We start from the raw sequence: 20,211 nt of genomic DNA on the forward strand, positions 1-20,211 counted from the left end.
CTAACTGCCGCAACAGTTCCAGACTCAGTTAACTGTACAAAAGGAAGGTTGCTCCCAAGAGAGTACACATTGGTTTATACACTAAAATGAATGAATCAGGCCCAACATATTTTCAGTCAATATATTAAAAAATAAAGTCATACCAGTTAATGGCTATATTCAGATGCTAAATCAATAGCCAGTGACCTAAAAGTGTCAGGATTTTCAGGTGCACAAAGCACTCAACTCCTGCTCAAGTAAAGAGAAGTGTGGGTGCTCCAGACCTTCTGAAGATCAGGCCACTATCATTTAGGTGACTTAATATATATCTCTGAATGCTTAACTTTACATAACAGGTGAAAATGTGTTCTGTTTCTCTCACAGCTCAATAGTAACTCTCCGGAGCAACACTAACTCCAGGATATTTTACTAGCTGAACATATTCTACTAATAGAGAATAAAAATTGTAAAACTAAACAGATATTGTAATATGGAATTTTAAATTAACTAAAGTATTTGAAAATTATTTGAGTTACCTAGTTCCAAAATGTCTGAAGGACTAAGGTATGAACTCTTACTACTACAAAAGTGACTCAGCTTTTTTTCCACAAAAATTGCTGTTTTCCTCTGTGAATATCTCCGAATATAGAAATGGCATGGGTTTATTACGTGGCTGACAAAAACTAATTCTGGAGAACCTGTGTAGAACAGTTCAGAAAACAGTACACATGAAACATCTATTAATATCCCACTGATGTACATAAAACATCCACACCTAGGCAAATTCTACTGTTGTATTGCATACTGATTAGGCACAATGACACTTTTCAACAGTACAAATTTTTAAAGTTATCAGAAGATAGTATGAATGAGTGATAAGCTAACTATTATGATCACCCCCTTGATGATGTGCTCTTCTAAACAGTGCTCTGAAGAAACATATCTGAGTTAGCCATGAAGACAAATTACGTGTCTATAAACAAACAGAGTTTGAAAGAAAGACGTACTTGACATCTATTAGCCTGAGAACTAAATCTACTACAAACAGTGAAAAATAATTGTTCTACCATGCCACCTTCTACAAAATAGTTGTAGTATTCTGTAGAATATTTCATTATAACCAACTGCCAAAAATGTTTTATGATGTTTATTATAATGTATTACTGTTTCTCTTGCCTTTGCTGTATCTTGTTTTCCCTCTTGGATCATAGTACATGTTTTCCTGTCATTTTCTGTGTGTTTCCTCTTTTCACCCTCTTTCACACTTCGATTCCATTTATCTTTTTTTCCCCTACACTATTCTCTACTTTTCCCCCTATATTTTCTCTTTCTAGGGTTTATTTATTATTAGTTATTACTGAGCTAACATGTACGGGCTCCAATCATGAATCAGGGCTCCGCTGTGCTAAGTGCTGTATAAACACATAAAAAGGTCCCTACACCAAAGAATTTACAATCTAAATTACTTTTCTTCAAAATCTGTCATATCAATTCACACACATCCACTCACATCTGCTTGCTCAAACTGAGCAAGATACCTGATTTTAAAAAATTCCAACAGGACTGATCTAAGAAGAGGGGCCTCATTGTCCAAGGGCAACACTGACAGAAGGAGTGAAATACCCTACAAGCTACTGAGAAAGTGAAGCGCACTGGGATCTCTACCAGTGTGATTTCCTTGGACATTTTCTGTAGTTTCCATTTGGGTGGTGTCTGATAAATATTAAGCCTTCTAACTAATAATTCTAATGCCTTCCTTCACTGCTGCTCTAGCTTTGGAAACAGCAGCTTAGTGAAGATGATCTGATTCTTGTTACTGTTGCCTACAAATTTCACATTAGCAGGGGGAAACCAAAATCAAGGAGTAATGGTCTCAGGTTGCAGTGGGGGAGGTATAGGTTGGATATTAGGAAATACTATTTCATTAGGAGGATTGTGAAGCACTGGAATGGGTTACTTAGGGAGGTGGTGGAATCTCCATCCTTAGAGGTTTTTAAGGTCAGGCTTGACAAAGCCCTGGCTGGGATGATTTAGTTGGTGTTGGTTCTGCTTTGAGCAAGGGGTTGGACTAGATGAACTCCTGAGGTCTCTTCCAACCCCGAGATTCTGTGAAAACAACTCTGATCCACTTTCACTCTGCTGCATCTTGAGAAAGCTATGAACAACAGTCAAAGCACTGCAACTATCAACAAAGTTAGAAAAAGAGCACTAGATTGGTTTACATGCCATTCGCTTTTGAAAAATCAACTTACCCTAGGTGATTAGGAAGTGCTGTCAACTGCTAAATTTTCACTTAAAAAAGTTTACATTTCAAACTCTGCCTATACATGATAATGCTTAAGTATAGTCCTTTTCATAGGCACTAGAGCCAGCCTTATGGATACCACTAAGGGAAAAATCTCTGGAAACGGTGAAGGCAGTGTGCACACATCTAATGTAGAACAGACACATGCAAGCACTCGAAGAACCACAATTTAAGTAAACCAAGACAGCAGTGACTTGTTTGTGCAACTGGGTTAGAAAGTGATTTGCCTTTTAAGTATATTGTTATTTTATAAAATATTATTCTGTACACAAACTACACACAAATTTTTAGTCTGAAAGATTGTGAACTAGAATGGACAAGGATTCTTACGTTGGGAAAAGAACAGCGGTCCTGATCATCCTCTTCTCTCAATAGGTTGAAATAGATTGCTTGCTTAAAACCCTGAAAAACCATTACTCAGACTTCAGAGAATGAGATTTTTGGAAAACAAAATAAAAAACACCATCCCTAAAAAATCACGATCTCATTTTTTCAACATTAGGATCTTTGTCCATTCCAGTTTATCAACGAACATCAGGAATACTAGTTAAACATGACATATACTTTAAAGAATATCAAGGAAACTGTTTACCAGAGGGGAGAGACTTACCCACACTTTGTCCAAAAGGTATAACCTTTTTCTGGGAAAGACTTTTCCTATGTGTATCTTTAAGATATTCTGTGGAATGTGCTTTAAAAAAAAAGAAGAGTTTAATATAATTAGATATAACTGATGGAGATAGTGGAATAATTACTAGCTAGGAATGCACTAGTCTGAATGTGCAAGGATACCGTACACCACCACAGGATCAGGAGGACTGGTTACAGAAATTTTTTTGTCAAAGCTGCTATATTTGTTGAAGATGCTATTTTAGACATCTGAATTCATTATGGTGTTTATAACACTTAAGTTTGGTATCATACATGCATGTTCTGCAGTCATACAGTTATTAGATATAAGCACCACCATCCCCTTGTGGTACATTATTGCTCACATAATTATTCTCAGACTAAGCTATTTGGGCACAAGACACTTTGCTGCTGGGTCCATGAGACTGCAACTGGATTCTAAAGACAAGGAAAAAGCATCTCTCAGTAAAAAGTGTACTTACCAACATCTTCCACTATCAAAATTATTTCATAAATAAAGCATATATAATTGTTTAGTGGTACAAATTACTCTGATGTATCTCAGAGTAAACAGTACACTAACTCTGATCTTAGGAAGACAAGCAGTTGTGAGTTAACAGGCTTGAGAACCCAATCAAAAGGAATGGATTGCAATCCCCTTCCCAAAAGGGGTTGTCAACAAAATGGGTGCAATCAGTGAGAGCACAGGAACACCTAAAATATTTACAGGGTGCAAAGGTTAATTATGTTGTGGCAGCAGCTTAAGTGAAATATGCTGCAGGATATCCAACAGTCATAAGAAAAATCAAGGGGAAAAAAAAAAAGACCATCTTTTCCCAGATCTTCCTATTCAGTTTTAGAGTAAGGAAACTTGAGAGAAGGTCAGAGGAAGAATAAGAATCTGAAAATAACTAGACAGCTTAAGGAATTGTGCCAAAGTAGGAAAATCTGTCCTACACATTTTAGCGCAGAACGGTTAACAGAAACCTGGAACCAACAGCAGGAGGCTTTCAACACGCCAATATATGGTTCACATAAGAAGTAGCTAACAGTCTTTTCCTGTTCTTTGAGATTTGGGTGCAGACACGTATGTCACTAAGGTGTGTATGTGTGTCCAGTGCAGCAAAGAACTTTGCCTTCCAGGACTAGTAGGGATGGTGCTCACACCCTCTGTCCCATATCCCTTCCACATGACAATTTAAGAGCAGCAACACCCAACTCCCCTCAGTTCCTTCTCACAGAAGATCAATATTTGAGACTCCAAAGGAGAGGGGATGGAAGGCCGTCGAGTACAAGCCTGCGGCCACATCTCAAAAGAACAGTTCTAGTACAGGTAGGTAACTTTTTTCTTTTGACAGGTTTCAGAGTGGTAGCCATGTTTGTCTGTATCAGCAAAACCAACGAGGAGCCCTTGTGGCACCTTAGAGGCTAACAAATTTATCTGGGCATAAGCTTTTGTGGGCTAAAGCCCACTTCATCAGATGCATGGAGTGAAAAATACAGTAAGCAGGTATAAATATACAGTACATGAAAAGATGGGAGTTGCCTTACCAAGTGTGGGGTCAGTGCTAACGAGGCCAATTCAATTAGTGTGGATGTGGCCCATTCCCAACAGTTGACAAGAAGGGGTAAATCAGAGGAAAATTACTTTTTGTAGTGCTAACAAGGAATTGGCCTCATTAGCAGTGACCCCTCACTTGGTAAGGCAACTCCCATCTTTTCATGGGCTGTATATTTATACCTGCTTACAGGCAAGTCGCATTTTAGGCGCATTTAACATGCGAGAATTCAGCTTTGCGCGGTCAGAAAAACAGGAAAAAAAAGAAAAATTACAATATAAAAACTGCATCTGTAGTGCGGGCGATTTCGCCCACCATTCAACTCAATGAGTGTTTCACTATATGCGGTTTTCGCTTTATGCGCTAGCTGCGGAATGGAACCCCCGTGGAAGATGAGACTTGTCTGTACTGTATTTTTCACTCCATGCATCTGATGAAGTGGGTTTTAGCTCACGAAAGCTTTATGCCCAAATAATTTTGTTAGCCTCTAAGGTGCCACAAAGTTTCCTTGTTTTTTCTTTGACTGGTTGCAAATGTGTATTCTACTCAGGTGACTCAAGCCATAGGAGGTAGGGTTTGGAATCTACTTAAAGAATGACTGAAGAACCACCTTCCCTTCCGACAGTTTACATCTGATCTAGACTCAGCCCTAACAGCATAGCACTTAGTAGAAATATATAGAGAAGACCATGCAGCAATCCTGCAAATATCCAATATTGAAACATCACTGAGGAACGTGATCAAGGTTGCTTGGCTTCTCGTCAAATGATCCCAAAGACTCCGTGGAGGAGTGATATGAGCTAATCCATGAACGGCATAATGCAGACAGTTATCCAGCTGGAAATAGCGTATGAGAGACTGCCCGACCCTCCAGGCAATCTGCACAGGAAACAAAAGGTCAAGGTGATGAAACATAACGGTTCAGTCCTTACCAAATAAAACACCACGTATTTGCTCACATCTAACGTACGAAGGTGCTGCTCATCTGTGCTTGAATGCAGTTTAAGAATAACACAGACTAGTATAGTATGTGGTTACGGTGGTTTAGCGGTTCTACATTCGACAAAAGTTCTGTATGCAACCTTAAAGTCACTGTGTCTTTGAAAATTGCATATATGGGGGATTTGCCATAAAGACTTGCAGCTCATTCATTCGCCTTGCAATTGTTATAGCAACAAGAAAGGCGATCTTTTGGCTCAGATGAGACAGAGAACAGGTTGTCAGGGGCTCAGAGATCCCATAAGGGTAGCCAGCACAGTGCTCAAGTCCCACAAAGTAACCACCTCTTTCAACCAGCCCAGAAGAGGACAAAAGGCACAACCTTGCAGGGTGGAATATGTAAGTGCATGTGGCCACATGTCCTAACAATTTCAGGTATATACAGATCATAGTTGAAAGGTGAGAGCATAAGGACAGACACAGATGATGAACTGCTTAAAATTGCTCATTCAGCAGAAACACTCTTGAACTCGCAGTCCAGTAGGGTCCCACTACACTCCACTTTTTGAGCTGGTATTAATGTTGAGTTTCCCTTGTTTAAAATCAGGCCCAGATAATCAAAGAGACAATGTGATTTGGACACAACAGAAGACTTGTTCTCTGGACCTGCTCACTGCTCACTAACCCAATCATCCAGCTATGGAAAGAAACTTCTCTGAGATTCTGTGTCACTACAGTCATGCATTTGGTAAACACACATGGAGCCAAAGAAGCCACAAGAGAACACTGTGCACTGATTATGCTGACCTGCCACACAAATCTCAGAAACTTCCAGTGGCTCAGGAAAATCACCAACTGAAAGTAAGTGTCCTCAAGATGGAGGGCAGGAAACTAGTCATGATTCAAAGCAGAGAGAATAGTATCCAGGGTAACCATGCAGAAACTCGTGTATTTGACGTACTTGTTGAGACTGCAGAGATCAAGGATAGGTCTCACCGCATTCTAGGACTTGAGGGTTCAGGAAATAACAGGGGTACAATCCCTTCCCCAGATTCTGCAGGAGAACTTCCTCTATAGCTGCCGAAGCACAGAGTGTGAACCTACTGAAGGAGCGGTACCTCGTGAAAGGAATCCCTGAAAAGGGACAGGGTAGGAGGGTGGGATGGGGGAAATGGACAGAAATCAGATGGCATAACCCACTCCCACAGTGCTTAGCACCCAATTTGTCCATGGCTATTGTTTCCAAGACAAGCCCATCTCCAAACTCTGGAGATGGGAGTCAGGAACTCCATGACTGGAATGCTGATCTCAATACACAAGTCAAAATGACTGCATGCTTGAAGCTGGTAGAGGATGGACTGGCTGGTTAATACTGGACCAAGAAGGCCTCCTCCTCTGTGACTTATGTCCTTTCCTGTAGACGTCTTGCTGTATAGTGCGGCAGGATGACTGCTGGAAGCATCACTGCAGGCAGTATTTCTGCTTTTGTTGACGACCTCCAGAATGACATCTCTTTATGGTTGGGGAATAAACTCCCAGTTAACACAATCTACCATGGGAGACCTTAAAAGAACGTAGTGTTTTCTCAGGTTTTCCCAGAAAATAAAACCCATCCATCCAAAGGTAAATCTTTTATGCTCCATTGAACCTCAGGGGTTATGCCGAAGTTCTGCTGCCACAAGGCTGCAGTTACAATTGATGCCACAATGCTGGAAGAATTAACTGCCATGCTGAGTGCCGACTGCAATGATGTCTTGGCCACTAGATGGCCCTCCACTAGAACACCCTTAAACTCTTCCCTGGAGGATTCTGATAAGTTGTTAGTAAATCTGGACAAAGCTTCCCAATTAAACTGATATTTAGACAACAGTACCTGCAGATTCACAATTCACATTTTTAACAAGCTTGAATAATTTTTTTCTCCCCATCAAATCTAGCCTCATATACTCTGTCCTTAAGCATGGACTTGTATCTCCCCTGCCATAACCTGACGTCTTCTGACACCACACCTAGAGAATTAGAGATGGATGTATGTAGAGGCACTCGAAACCCTGCATAGACATATAATACTGTCTTTTAGTACACTTTGCTGTGGATGATTAAAAAGCTGGTGTATGCCACTAAGTTTTTGTAAGTTTCAAAAGCACTTCTTTTATAGGGACAACTACCCTCACTGGGGCTGACAGCTGGAGGATGTCCACCAGTGTTTGGGCATTCTCCTGAACAAACTCCGCCTGAATGTCTAAGGCTGTAGTCATCCATCTCAGGAGATCCTGATAAAACTTAAAATTCTTAAGTACAGGAGAAGAGAAATCTGGCACCACAATCATCCATTGAAGAGGAAGGGAGCAGGGCCAATGGAGCCTCTTGCGGGAGCACTTGCCCCTGCAAGCACAGTTCAGGCTGAACCATTTCAGAGAGCGCAACCTCAGTCTCCTTCTGCAAAGTAGGTGGCTCAAGAGGGGACACTACAGACAGGATTGGAGACTTTGCCATGGACTGAGGACCAGGACCTTGCCTATCAAAGAATGTCCCAAGGATTCCAAGGAGGCCACAGAGGACAAGGTTAGGGAACTGGTGGTCAGTACACACTCCTATGCCTACTGCAGGAGTGGTGCCAATCTTGGCACCAATGGCAATCCACAGGAGCACTGAAAAAGGTTTGGGACCTGTGCTAGAAAGCAATAGAGAGGGAGAAAATTTCTTCAATCTCATCGAACCCTGGATGTTGTCCGATGGCAACGCAGAAGCCACCCCACATGGAGTAAGCAAACAACCAGCCTCATCTGAATGCCAATATGCATGACACATCAGCAGCGAGGATGGTAGAGTAGTAAACACCTTGAATACCAGAAGAGGCATCATATTCCCAGTAGACATCAAAACAGATGTAGGTACCAAAGCTGGGCCTGGAACTGATCCTGCAGATGTGTCATCATTGGTGACGAAGACAATATCTGCGCCAACAGGCCCCTCAGTACTGAGGGGGAAGCAGACCTTAAGTTGGCACTCTGAGCATTGGGCAGTTCGGACAATGGTGCTGATGACAGAGACAACTATGCAACTAGATAAGGTAGCAATAAGGACATAGAAGCAGCAGCCATGGCAACTTAATGGCCCTGAATTACTGAAGAATCAGGAATGGAGAGGCAGAGAAGGTCCGATGCTGCCTGGCAGGCCAATGGCATAGACAGTCAGTGGTGATACCAATGCTGTCAGTACCAGACTCAATGGACATCCCCCATAGATGGTACCGGAATTGATGGTATGAGGCCCAAATAATGTCAACTCAGGACCAGAGGGTGGTTAGATGGCCTAACTCTATTTTGTGTGCCTGAGTAATCATGGTACCAGTCTGCACTCCTCTTAGAAAAAGAGGAGGATTCTCTCAGAGCCATGGAACAGCTCTAGTCCAGGCCCAAAGCTGAATTTCTCTCATAGGAGGAAGAGGGATTATTCTTCTTTGGTCCTCTGATCTTCTGAGACCTTTTCCTCAGAGGACCAAAGAAGAATAATCCCTCCTCCTCCTACGAGAGAAATTCAGCTTTGGGCCTGGAACAACATTTCATGCCAGCTCAGAAGGTCTCTCTGGAACCAGATGATCTGTGGAGGTCCCCGGTGCTGAACCAGCTCTCGTGGCTTGCTCCATAAGGTGCAAATCTCTTGCCACCTGCGTTCTCTTTTTGAACAACTTACAGATGGATAATCTTTCCTTAATATGCCCCTCCCCCAGATGCAATAAGCTCCAAATATGGGGGTCACTATTGGAGATACTGCCTGTTATGTGGGGTGCCGTTTAAAACCTGGTGAAGGCATCCCAATCTACTTAACTAACTAAACCTAAAAGGTACTACTAGAACTAACTACTTACTAACTACGTACAGTAAAATCCCAGACCACCATCACACAGAAAGTGTGCAGTGAAATACCACACACAAAGCTCCAGCTCAAGCCATGGGTACTGAGAAGGAACTGAGGGATGTTGGGGATGGGACTGCCCCTAAATAACCATGGGAAGAACTATGGACCAGAGGACTCGGGTGCCACCCCTACAAGTACTGTGAGGCAAAATTTCCCTGGCTTCAATGCACAGAGCATGTGCACACTTAAGTGGAATACACATCTGCAATCACTTGAACTAGGTATCCCCTGAGAGACTTATATCGGTTATTGCTTAAAGTGAGACACTGGCCTGTATGAAGGCCCAGAATAAACTGGGTGGTGGTGGGGGATGAGGAAGGTCAGGAGGATGCATCTCCAAAAACCAATGACCCATACTTTAAAAGGAGATGACTTTTATCAAGACCAAGGACCCACACTGATCAGAACCTTGAATTGTAAAATTCCAGCTACAGAAAAAGCAACAATAAAAAATGAAGCAAAGGGAGCGCTAAAAGGGCTAGTCTTGATAAACACACTAGTTTAAAAGATATTGTATTCATATGTTCAAATTAACAAATATTAAGCAACTCACTTTCCTGGTCATCCTCCATGATCTCTTCAATTATGACATCAGGACCAGACATCGTTTGAGGTAAAGTCAGAATACTTTTTTGAGGAGGTGTTGTAATTAATTTGTAAAGCTGGACATTTGTCACTTCTGTATGCACATCAAGTTCTTGATGTATACGAGTCTCTGCTTCATTACCTCTGACAAGTGTTGTAAATTTATTCTTTTCTACCGACAAATAATTGTCACAGTTTGATACTTCTCCCTGATTACTGACCATGAGAATGCCTTGTTCATCATTTCCAGGGCAACATCTATTTGGAGAAATATATTAACGTATTCAGATTTTATTTCACAGAAGAGTACCAGTAAAGTAGAATTTTTATTTTAAAAACATCACGATTCCAGGATAAAATACTGAGACTTTTTCTCAAGAACCAACTTTTTTTTTTTATTTAAACAAAACCATAAAAAGCAATCTTCCAAAAGTTCAAGATATCCTTAGCATCCATTACAGGTTCAAAACATGGTAAAGCAATGGAGCAATAACTTTAAGCCAAAAACAGGGAGGAAATGCTCTTTATGACAACCACTGATCTCAAAACACATCCCTAATATGCTCAACACAGTCTGACTGCTCCCAAAACTGTGAAAGAGATCTAGGCTTTATGTAGCAGAATGCCCCCAAGATCAATTGCTCTTCAGACAGGAACAGACCTTAAAATCTTTACCCCATACAGAAAATCCCTGCTATACTCAGAAAGGTAAGTTATACTTATTTTTCCTCATTGTTGAATCTAGCAGTGAAGAGTTTATGTTCACAATGTTCTTTCCTAAAATGCTCGGAATAATAGTAATACAAAGGCTTGGAAAGATTCTATTTTTATGGTTAAATGTGGTAAATGTCAATTTCACCATACACAAACCTAGGAAAAAATATTTCCATTGATAATAATTGAAATTTACAATGCCGCTTGAGAACTTATTGGAGTTTTATTTAAGAATATTTACTTTGTATATTTTGACATGTGAGTTGTCAATTTGTTTCAACAGTCATGAAGCTTTACACTTCTTAAAATCTCAGTGTTTACTGTCTGACCCTTCCCTATTTCTGACATACCCTTATAATTTCCTATAACTGTGGAAAAATTATATAAAAAATCTAAAACAATGCTTAAAAATAAGTATTGCTGTTACCTGTCAAAATTATAAATAAATTTAATTCTGCCAAACCTAGCAATACATATTAAACAAGTGGAAGAAAAAAGTGTTAGATTATTTACTCCAACTCTACATCAGAAGATTTTTTCTAGAACATATATTTGAAAGGTCTGCCCAATCTAGTTATAAATGTCTTAGAAATAGAGTTGCTACTATTTTCCTTAAGAGATTATTCTTCATTCTGCCCTGTTTCCACTAGGAACTTGTCCCAATTCCTGAAATCAACGGCTTGGCCCCCATATAACTGCACCGCATATAAGTGTGGAAAAGGAAAAAATCACATTTTACACATAAGCATATTATCTTGATTTCAAGCAGAAGTAAAGTTTCAACTGTGCAAATTGTAGTTTTCATGGTTTATACTTGGTGTCTGCACTAGTTATGTACCAAAGCTGGCTGGAATAGAGTCAAATTCCCAGTGCAGGTAAGACCTGATACTCCTGGGATAACTGGGCAGGACAGGGACCTGACAGATGAAATTTTCCCAACATTCAAACATTTTTCTTTTCTTTAGTTCATCCATTTATTCCTGCTGTGATACTTAAACCATTCTTCCTTCCACGTGCTGTTTACACCCTTCAAACATTTTCTCCTCACCCACCTTCACACATGCTCAACCTATACTAGTACACATTTGATACTTTTTATTATTTCCTCAAAAGCTAATTCCTTCCTGAATCACTGTTGCTTTTCTTTTTACTCCCTCTATCATCTTTCTGGTGTTGAGGTGCCAGGAACAAAACTCGCCCACCTCAACAAGTAGAAAACTTGATGTGACAGGCAGTAACTAGGATAGCCCAAGTAGAAAGAGGAAGTAGAGCACTCACTGGGGTCACAAGGGTGGCCACTCCCCCTTTGAAGGCTTTATCCACTCACTGGCCAGCTGGGGAGGAAGGGAGCTAACTGGTCCCTCACTCTCCTCCTTCACAAATTTAACCCCTAGCCCAGGATACATGGAGCCTTTTTTTGCTCTATTTCAGCAGCCCTACATCCTCCCCCTATAACTGTAGTTTCACAGCTGTGTCTTGCAGAAGTTGCAGGTCTGACCAATCATCTATTTTGGGGTCAAGAAATATTTTTTCTTTCCATTGGGGCCATATTAGCATAGCATAGCATTTTCCCCTGCTTTGCAGCATCTTGGAGGCACAATTAGGTTACACAGGAATAGGATTTCATAATCTGTGGTAGTATTCAGTAGGAATGTTAATTTTGTCACAACTTGTGGCTGGATTCTATTGCAATTTAAAAGAATGGTTCCCACAAGGCCAGGGATTTTGCTAATGGGCCTTGTGCTTGGGGGGAGGAGTGGTAGGGACGAAGTCCTTACCTTTTAGTACCCTGTCCTCCTTCCCTGGGTGGGGGAGTAGTAGGATTCAGATGAGCAAACTGAGTCTGAATCCTACTACTGATTTAGTTGGCGTTGGTCCTGCTTTGAGCAGGGGGTTGGACTAGATGACCTCCTGAGGTCTCTTCTAACCTTAATCTTCTATGATTCTATGAGTCTTAGGGGTAGACTGAGTAGAGTCTACCCTGGGTTACGGGTTATATGGTAGAACCCCTGTAACCCCACACTGGAGCCATTTAAAATGCCTACTATGAGAAAATATGGTTGATAGGACATGAAGCACTGCTCCTCATGCTTCATTTAATACTGTTGCAGCCTACCACTTAAAATCGATCCCTTCATCTGTCTTCTTTCGCAGCCATGTCCAGATCAAATGAATGCAGCATTACAGGGTAGGTTTCAAAAAGATTTACAGAGGGCTACTGTCTCTGATGCTATGTCTATTCTGGCTGCTCCAAGCCCTACTCCTGAGGGAATTCTGAGCCACACCACAATGCAGAATTTTGCAGAAATTAATGTTGTACATGCAGAATGGGCTGCAATGCTGCTGACTGCTACTAGAGACCACTGGACTCAACAGAACTCAGCTCGCACATAGAAGACACTGCTGGGGGGAGGGAGAGAGAGTTAGAAGGTTCCTGGCAGCTGCAATTCCCAGCATGCCCTGAGGGAAGGAGAGGGCAGCATGCAGGAAACTCCATCCAAGCTTGGGACCCAGCATCAGGCTGTCTCTCCTTCTGGATCCCTGGGCTTTGGGGTGTGTGTGTCTGGGCTGGGGGTGCATGGTTGGGCTCTAGGGGAGAGGGGATATGGATATCTGTGTAAGGGGGGGCCTGGTGGCTGGGTCTGGGGGAAGGGGGTGCGGGTGTACTGGCTGGGAAGAGGGGGGGCATGGCTGGGCTCTGAAGGAGGATGGGTTGTGGGTGTCTGGCTCCCCAGCTAGGCTCTGGGGGAAGAAAGGGGCAGAGAAACAGGAACTGGGTTGTCATAGGGGTTTATTTAACTCTTTACTCCTGCGGAAAATTGTGTATGTGTCTATATTGTTACAGACATACTTGCTGACAGGTATTTTGAAATACATTACCAAAATATTTGAAACTGGTGTGATTATGTGGTGTTATTTTGACAAATAAATATGCAGAATTTTGTAGAATTTTAAAATACTGTGCACAGAATTTTTAATTTTTTGGTGCAGAATGCTCCCAGAGTAAAGCCATGTATACTATGCTATATACCAGGGGTAGGCAACCTATGGCACAGGTGCCAAAGGTGGCACGCGAGCTGATTTTCAGTTGCACTCACGCTGCTCGGGTCCTGGCCACTGGTTCGGGGGCCTCCGCATTTTAATTTAAATTTTAAATGAAGCTTCTTAAACCTTTTAAAAACCTTATTTAACTTTACATACAACAATAGTTTAGTTATATATTATAGACTTATAGAAAGAGACCTTCTAAAAATGTTAAAATGTATTACCGGCATGCGAAACCTTAAATTAGAGCGAATAAATGAAGACTCAGCACATCATTTCTGAAAGGTTGCCGACCCCTGCCATATACATTCATCCTCCATGTCTATTAACATCACTACTCTTCAAGTTTCTATCTCCAAGCATATCAGGGTTTTTTCTTGGTGTACTGAATTTTTCCAGATTGAATCTAAGTTTGTTTTCCCTACCTATGGGCATAATATGCCATCAGTTTTTAAACAAAACTATTCACTGATTTCAATGGATAGTTCGGTAGGGTGATATGGCCTTACATTCTTAGCCTCTCTAGGTCCCTCTGTAGAGTTTCCCTCGCCTCACCAGAGTTTGCAACATTTCCCAAATATTACCTATGTTAGAATGCTCTATGCCCCCTTTTTCAGACTATTAATGAAGGCAGTGATGGATCCACATACTGGCACCTGTGGCACTCCACTACAAACAGTCCATCAATTTGATATACTATAAATCATCATAATTTACAGTCATTTATCAAAACCTGTTTGAGCAAGTGAAAACAAAGATGCTCAATGAAATAGAAACAGTAGCTGTTTTCCAATAAGAAAATGTGTCAGTTATGTTTAATCTATATTGATTTTCTGTTACCTCATAATCAGACTTTATCCTCAAAAGTTGTATTACTGAATATTTTAGTATTTGCTATTAACTTTGAGTAAGTGTAAACCCAATTGTAGAGTAATTTTCATTTACTGGAAGTACCGACATCCCAATTATTCCACCCCTTTCCGTCACTTGAGGTTGGTATACTGTTAAGCATAAAGAAATCCCAATGGTAAAAGGCACCTTATATCAATATACCCAATGGTACTCAATCCTCCAATAAGTAGTTTTAACCTATACTGAAGTCCTGCTTCTTATCTGAGTCAAACAAGACAGAAAGAAATACTGACTTAAGATCTCTTGCTACAGCTGTACATTCTAGTTTTAAAAATCAGTAAGCATACATGTAGACCTTTGCTATAGGTGTCTAAATTGCTCAGCGGTAAGAAAATTGCATAAATCACTGCATTAGTTTTCTTTATTAAAAAAAAAACACTTACTTTGTAGGTACTTCCAATTCAATCTTCCCCATATTTTTGAACATAGAGGTAATTTCATCACAGTTCATGAGAAATCTAGAGTAAAAGAAGAATGGTATCAGGGAGGTCACCCAAAGGTTTAAGTCAGTCTCACAATGCACAAATACTACATTAACTAATTAGTGAAGTCCTATAAGGTCTGAAGAAATGTGAAGAAACAGAGGTCAATTCAGTTTTCCATTCCTCCAGTTTTAGTCATTGGTAATTTTCTTGGCTAACACACTGATGATAGCTCTCTAATGGTAGACTTGACTGCTCATTTACCTCTACACTAATATATTATGCGGTATAATCTGATTTCCCAGCATTCCTTCACTACTTCTGCATCTATTTAGTGAGTTTCTATATTAATGCCTCACACTGTTCCACAAATAATCCTTAGGGTAGTGAAAATATAAATTATATTTTCCAATAACTACCCTCAGGAACTAAAGTATACTCAAAGCCCAAGCACTTAATCTTTTTGTTTCTGGCTTACATCAAAATTAAGCCTCTATTTTCACCTCCTGCCAAATCAAGATGGACAAATTAATTCAGGAAAAAAATCTCAAAGTTCTTTTATATTTAATTTTTTGGCCAGTCTAAGAGCTCTCAAAATCTGATTCCTATCATATAGCAAGAAGTAGGCTAACAAAACTGTAAATAAAGATTTCTGACTATTCTCTTGATCAAGAGAGGGACAGCAGCACCCAAATAAAGATTCTACAGTCAGGACTCTGGCTCTGAAGCTGTACCAGCTTTAAATTGGACTTGTGTATTATTTGCTTTCATTTCTGTTAGAAACTTCATGGTCAGGGGCCACTGAGATTTCATCTTGAGCAGCTCTTCTGGGAGCCCAGCATACACTAGGGGCAGAAGAGTGGACAACTGATAGGAAAAAAATGTAAGTCACTCCCTTTTATATGGTGTATTAATACTTCATTAATAAACAGCCCTAACAAATAATAATCGCAGTTAACTCATGCGATTAACTCAAAAACGTGATTAAAAATTAATCGTGATTAATCAGTTTTAATCACACTGTTAAACAATAGAATACCAATTGAAATTTATTAAATATTTTGGCTGTTCTTCTACATTTTCATATATACTGTACTTCGTGTTGTAACTGAAATCAATATGTATATTATTTTTTAATTACAAATATTTGCACTGTAAAAATGATAAACAAAAGAAACAGTACTTTTCAATTAATCCCACACAAGTACGGTAGTGCAATCTCTTCATCATTCTTACATAACACACTCAAAAACAAAACACTGTAAAACTTCAGAGCCTACAAATCACAGAATCCTAGAACTGGAAGGGACCTAGAGAGGTCATCTAGTCCAGTCCCTGCACTCATGGCAGGACTAAGTATTATCTAGACAATTCCTAACAGGAGTTTGTCTAAGCTGCTCTTAAAAATCTCCAATGATGGAGACGCCACAACCTCCCTAAGCAATTCATTCCAGTGCTAAACCACCTTGACAGTTAGAAAGTTTTTCCAATTGTCCAATCTAATGTCCAGCCCATTGCCTCTTGTCTTATTTTCCGAGGTTAAGAAAAACAATTTTTCTTCCTCCTCCTTGTAACAACCTTTTATATACTCAAAAACTGTTATGTCCCCTCTCTGTCTTCTCTATTCCAGACTAAACAAACTCAATTTTTTCAATATTCTCTCATAGGTCATGTTTTCATGTTTAATCATTTTTGTTGCTCTTCTCTAGACTCTCTTCAATTTGTTCACATCCTTCCTGAAATGTGGTGCCTAGAACTGGACATAATACTCCAGATGAGGCCTAATCAGCATGGAGTACAGCAGAAGAATTACTTCCCGTGTCTTGCTTACTACATTTCTGATAATACATCCCAGAATGATGGTCGCTCTTTTTGCGACAGTGTTGCACCGTTGACTCATATTTAGCTTATGGTCCACTATCACCCCCAAATCCCTTTCCGCAGTACTTCTTCCTAGGCAATCATTTCCCATTTTGTATGTGTGCAACTGATTGTTCCTTCCTAAATGGAGTACTTTGCATTTGTCCTTATTGAATTTCATCCTATTTACTTCAAACCATTTCTCCAGTTTGCCCAGATCATTTTGAAATTTAAACCTATCTCCAAAAGTCCTTGAAACCCCTCCCAACTTGGTATCATCCACAAAACTTTATGAGTGTACTCTCTATGTCACTATCTAAATCACTGATGAAGATATTGAACAGAACCAGACCCAGAACTGATCCCCATGGGATCCCACTCGTTATGCCCTTCCAGCATGACTGTGACTCACAGATAACTACTCTCTGAAATGGTTTTCCAACCAGTTTTGCACCCACCCTATAGTAGCTCCAACTAGGTTGCATTTCCCTAGTTTGTTTCTGAGAAGGTCATGTGAGACAGTATCAGAAGCTTTACTTAATTCAAGATATACCATGTCTAAACACTTCCCCCCACCCACGAAGCTTGTTACCCTGTCAAAGAAAGCTATCAGGTTAGTTTGAAACAAGTTGTTTTTGACAAATCCATGCTGACTGTTACTTATCACCTATTATCTTCTAGATGTTTGCAAACTGATTGCTTAATTATTTGCTCCATTATCTTTCCAGGTACAGAACTTAAGATGACTGGTCTGTAATTCCCTAGGTAGTCCAACTCAGTCCTACTTCTTGTTCAGTCAATTGCTAAGACAAACAAGGAGTTAATGCTGCCCTCTTCTTATTTGCAATGTCATCAGAAAGTGACAACATGCATTGGCATGGCACTTCTGTAGCCAGCATTGCAAGATATTTATGTGCCAGATATATTAAACATTCATATGCCTCTTCATCTTTAAGCCACCATTCCAGAGGACATGCTTCCGTGCTGATGACGCTCGTTAAAAAAATGCGTTAATGAAATTTGTGACTGCCCTCCTTGTGGGATAATTGTATATCCCCTGCTCTGTTTTACTCATATTCTACCATATATTTCATGTTATAGCAGTCTCGGATGATGACCCAGCACATGTTGTTCATTTTAAGAACACTGTCACTGCACACTGACAACACACAAAGAAGATACCAATGTGAGATTTCTAAAGATAGCTACAGCACTCAATCCAAGGTTTAGGAATCTGAAGTGCCTTCCAAAATCTGAGAGGGACGAGGTGGGGAGCATGCTTTCAGAAGTCTAAAAAGAGCAACACTCCGATGAAACCTGATGAGGCTCAACAAGGACAAGTGCAGAGTCCATGGTGGTTAAGTCCATAAATGGCTATTAGCCAGGATGGGTAAAGAATGGTGTCCCTAGCCTCTGTTCGTCAGAGGATGGAGATGGATGGCAGGACAGAGATCACTTGATCATTGCCTGTTAGGTTCACTCTGGGGCACCTGTCGGTAGACAGATACTGGACTAGATGGACCTTTGGTCTGACCAGGTACAGCCGTTCTTATGTTCTAAGACGGAAGAATCCAATGCACTCTTACAGACTAAGGACAGAATGGCTAAGAAGCAGTTCTGCAGAAAAGGATCTAGGGGTTACAGTGGACGAGAAGCTGGATGAGTGACCAGTGTGCCCTTGTTGCCAAAAAGGCTAACAGCATTTTGGGCTGTATAAGTAGGGGCATTGCCAGCAGATCGAAGGATGTGATCATTCCCCTCTATTTGACATTGGTGAGGCCTCATATGGAGTACTGTGTCCAGTTTTGGTCCCCACACTACAAGAAGGATATGGAAAAATTGGAAAGAGTCCAGCGGAGGGCAACAAAAAAGAATAGGGGGCTGGAGCACATGACTTATGAGGAGAGGCTGAGGGAACTGGGATTGTTTAGTCTGCAGAAGAGAAGAATGAGGAGGGATTTGATAGCTACTTTCAACTACCTGAAAGGGGGTTCCAAAGAGGATGGATCTAGATTGTTCTCAGTGGTACTTGATGACAGAACAAGGAGTAATGGTCTCAAGTTGCAGTGGGGGAGGTTTAGGTTGGATATTAGGAAAAACTTTTTCACTAGGAGGGTGGTGAAGCACTGGAATGGGTTACCTAGGGAGGTGGTGGAATCTCCTTCCTTAGAGGTTTTTAAGGTCAGGTTTGACAAAGCCCTGTCTGGGATGATTTATTTGGGAACTGGTCCTGTTTTGAGCAGGGGGTTGGCCTAGATGACCTCCTGAGGTCCCTTCCAACCCTGATAGTTTATGATTCTATGTGGAAACTACAGAACCCAAACCCTGAAAAAGAAAATCAGCCTTCTGCTGGTGGCATCTGACGCAGATAATGAAAATGAACATGTGACTTTCATGATAAAGAGAGAGGTTGTACTACAGTACTTGTATTAGGTGAATTGAAAAATACTGTTGTTTTTTTTACAGTGCAAATATTCGTAATCAAAAGTAAATATAAAGTAAGCACCATACTCTTTGTATTCTGTGTTGTAATTGAAATCAATATATTTGAAAACATGGAAAACAAAAGATAATTAAATAATGGTCTTCTATTATTGTTTAGCAGTGCAATTAATGGCGATTAATTTTTATTAATTGCCATTAATTGCACTGCTAAACAATAATAGAAGACCATTATTTAATAATAGAAGACCAAAATATATTAGCAAACTTTCACCCTGTGTAAAGCCCTATTATTTATGCTTTACACAGGGTGAAAGTTTGCTAATATATTTTGAAATGCACACACTTGTGTTTACAGAACAGTAACGTCAATTTCACAGGGTTTTAATATATCAATTTCACGTGTACTTTTCTATTTGCTTATTTCAGAAGAATGATTCAAACTAGTGCTATTGGGCATTTTTTGTATCTATCACACAAATTACTCACGACAAGTCCATTTCTTCTATTTCTGATTATATTAATTTGTATTAATATCATTAAAAATAAGAGTATCAGTTTACTACTTTAGATGCATAAATACCATTTTGTCACAGTTTTTACCTTCTGCTGTAACTCAGTCTTGAATAATTTACCTTAGAGATGTTCTGTCCTTCAAAGTATCCACTCTTGAGAGTTCACCCTCAACTGTCAACTTTAAGTTATGAATAACCTCAAATTGAAAAAAGAGCAATTTAATTTTCTATTACATAAACATCAGATACATGAACAGATCTCATATCAGGGGATAACGATCTCCAGTATTGGACAATCAGCACAAGACACTTCACTTGAACATAAAATTTAAGAAATAACTAATTTTATTCTGAACCAGAACAGTGAGGAAGCAACTTAATTT

At 40.2% G+C, this 20,211-nt stretch overlaps 1 protein-coding gene across 1 annotated transcript in view; it reads right to left on the reverse strand.

The window, feature by feature from the left end:
* Positions 1-20,211, reverse strand: part of RNF17 (ring finger protein 17) — a 206,147-nt gene that overhangs the window by 126,808 nt on the left and 59,128 nt on the right. Inside the window, exons 11-15 of the mRNA XM_050928582.1 lie at positions 19,949-20,025; positions 14,973-15,047; positions 9,887-10,176; positions 2,895-2,975; positions 516-677 (exon numbers count right to left, since the gene is read on the reverse strand). Coding sequence (XP_050784539.1) covers positions 516-677; positions 2,895-2,975; positions 9,887-10,176; positions 14,973-15,047; positions 19,949-20,025 — 685 coding nt within the window. The remainder of the gene's footprint in view (positions 1-515; positions 678-2,894; positions 2,976-9,886; positions 10,177-14,972; positions 15,048-19,948; positions 20,026-20,211) is intronic.

This window comes from Gopherus flavomarginatus, chromosome 1 (genome assembly GCF_025201925.1).
Source record: "Gopherus flavomarginatus isolate rGopFla2 chromosome 1, rGopFla2.mat.asm, whole genome shotgun sequence".
In the NCBI taxonomy this organism is placed as follows: domain Eukaryota; kingdom Metazoa; phylum Chordata; order Testudines; family Testudinidae; genus Gopherus; species Gopherus flavomarginatus.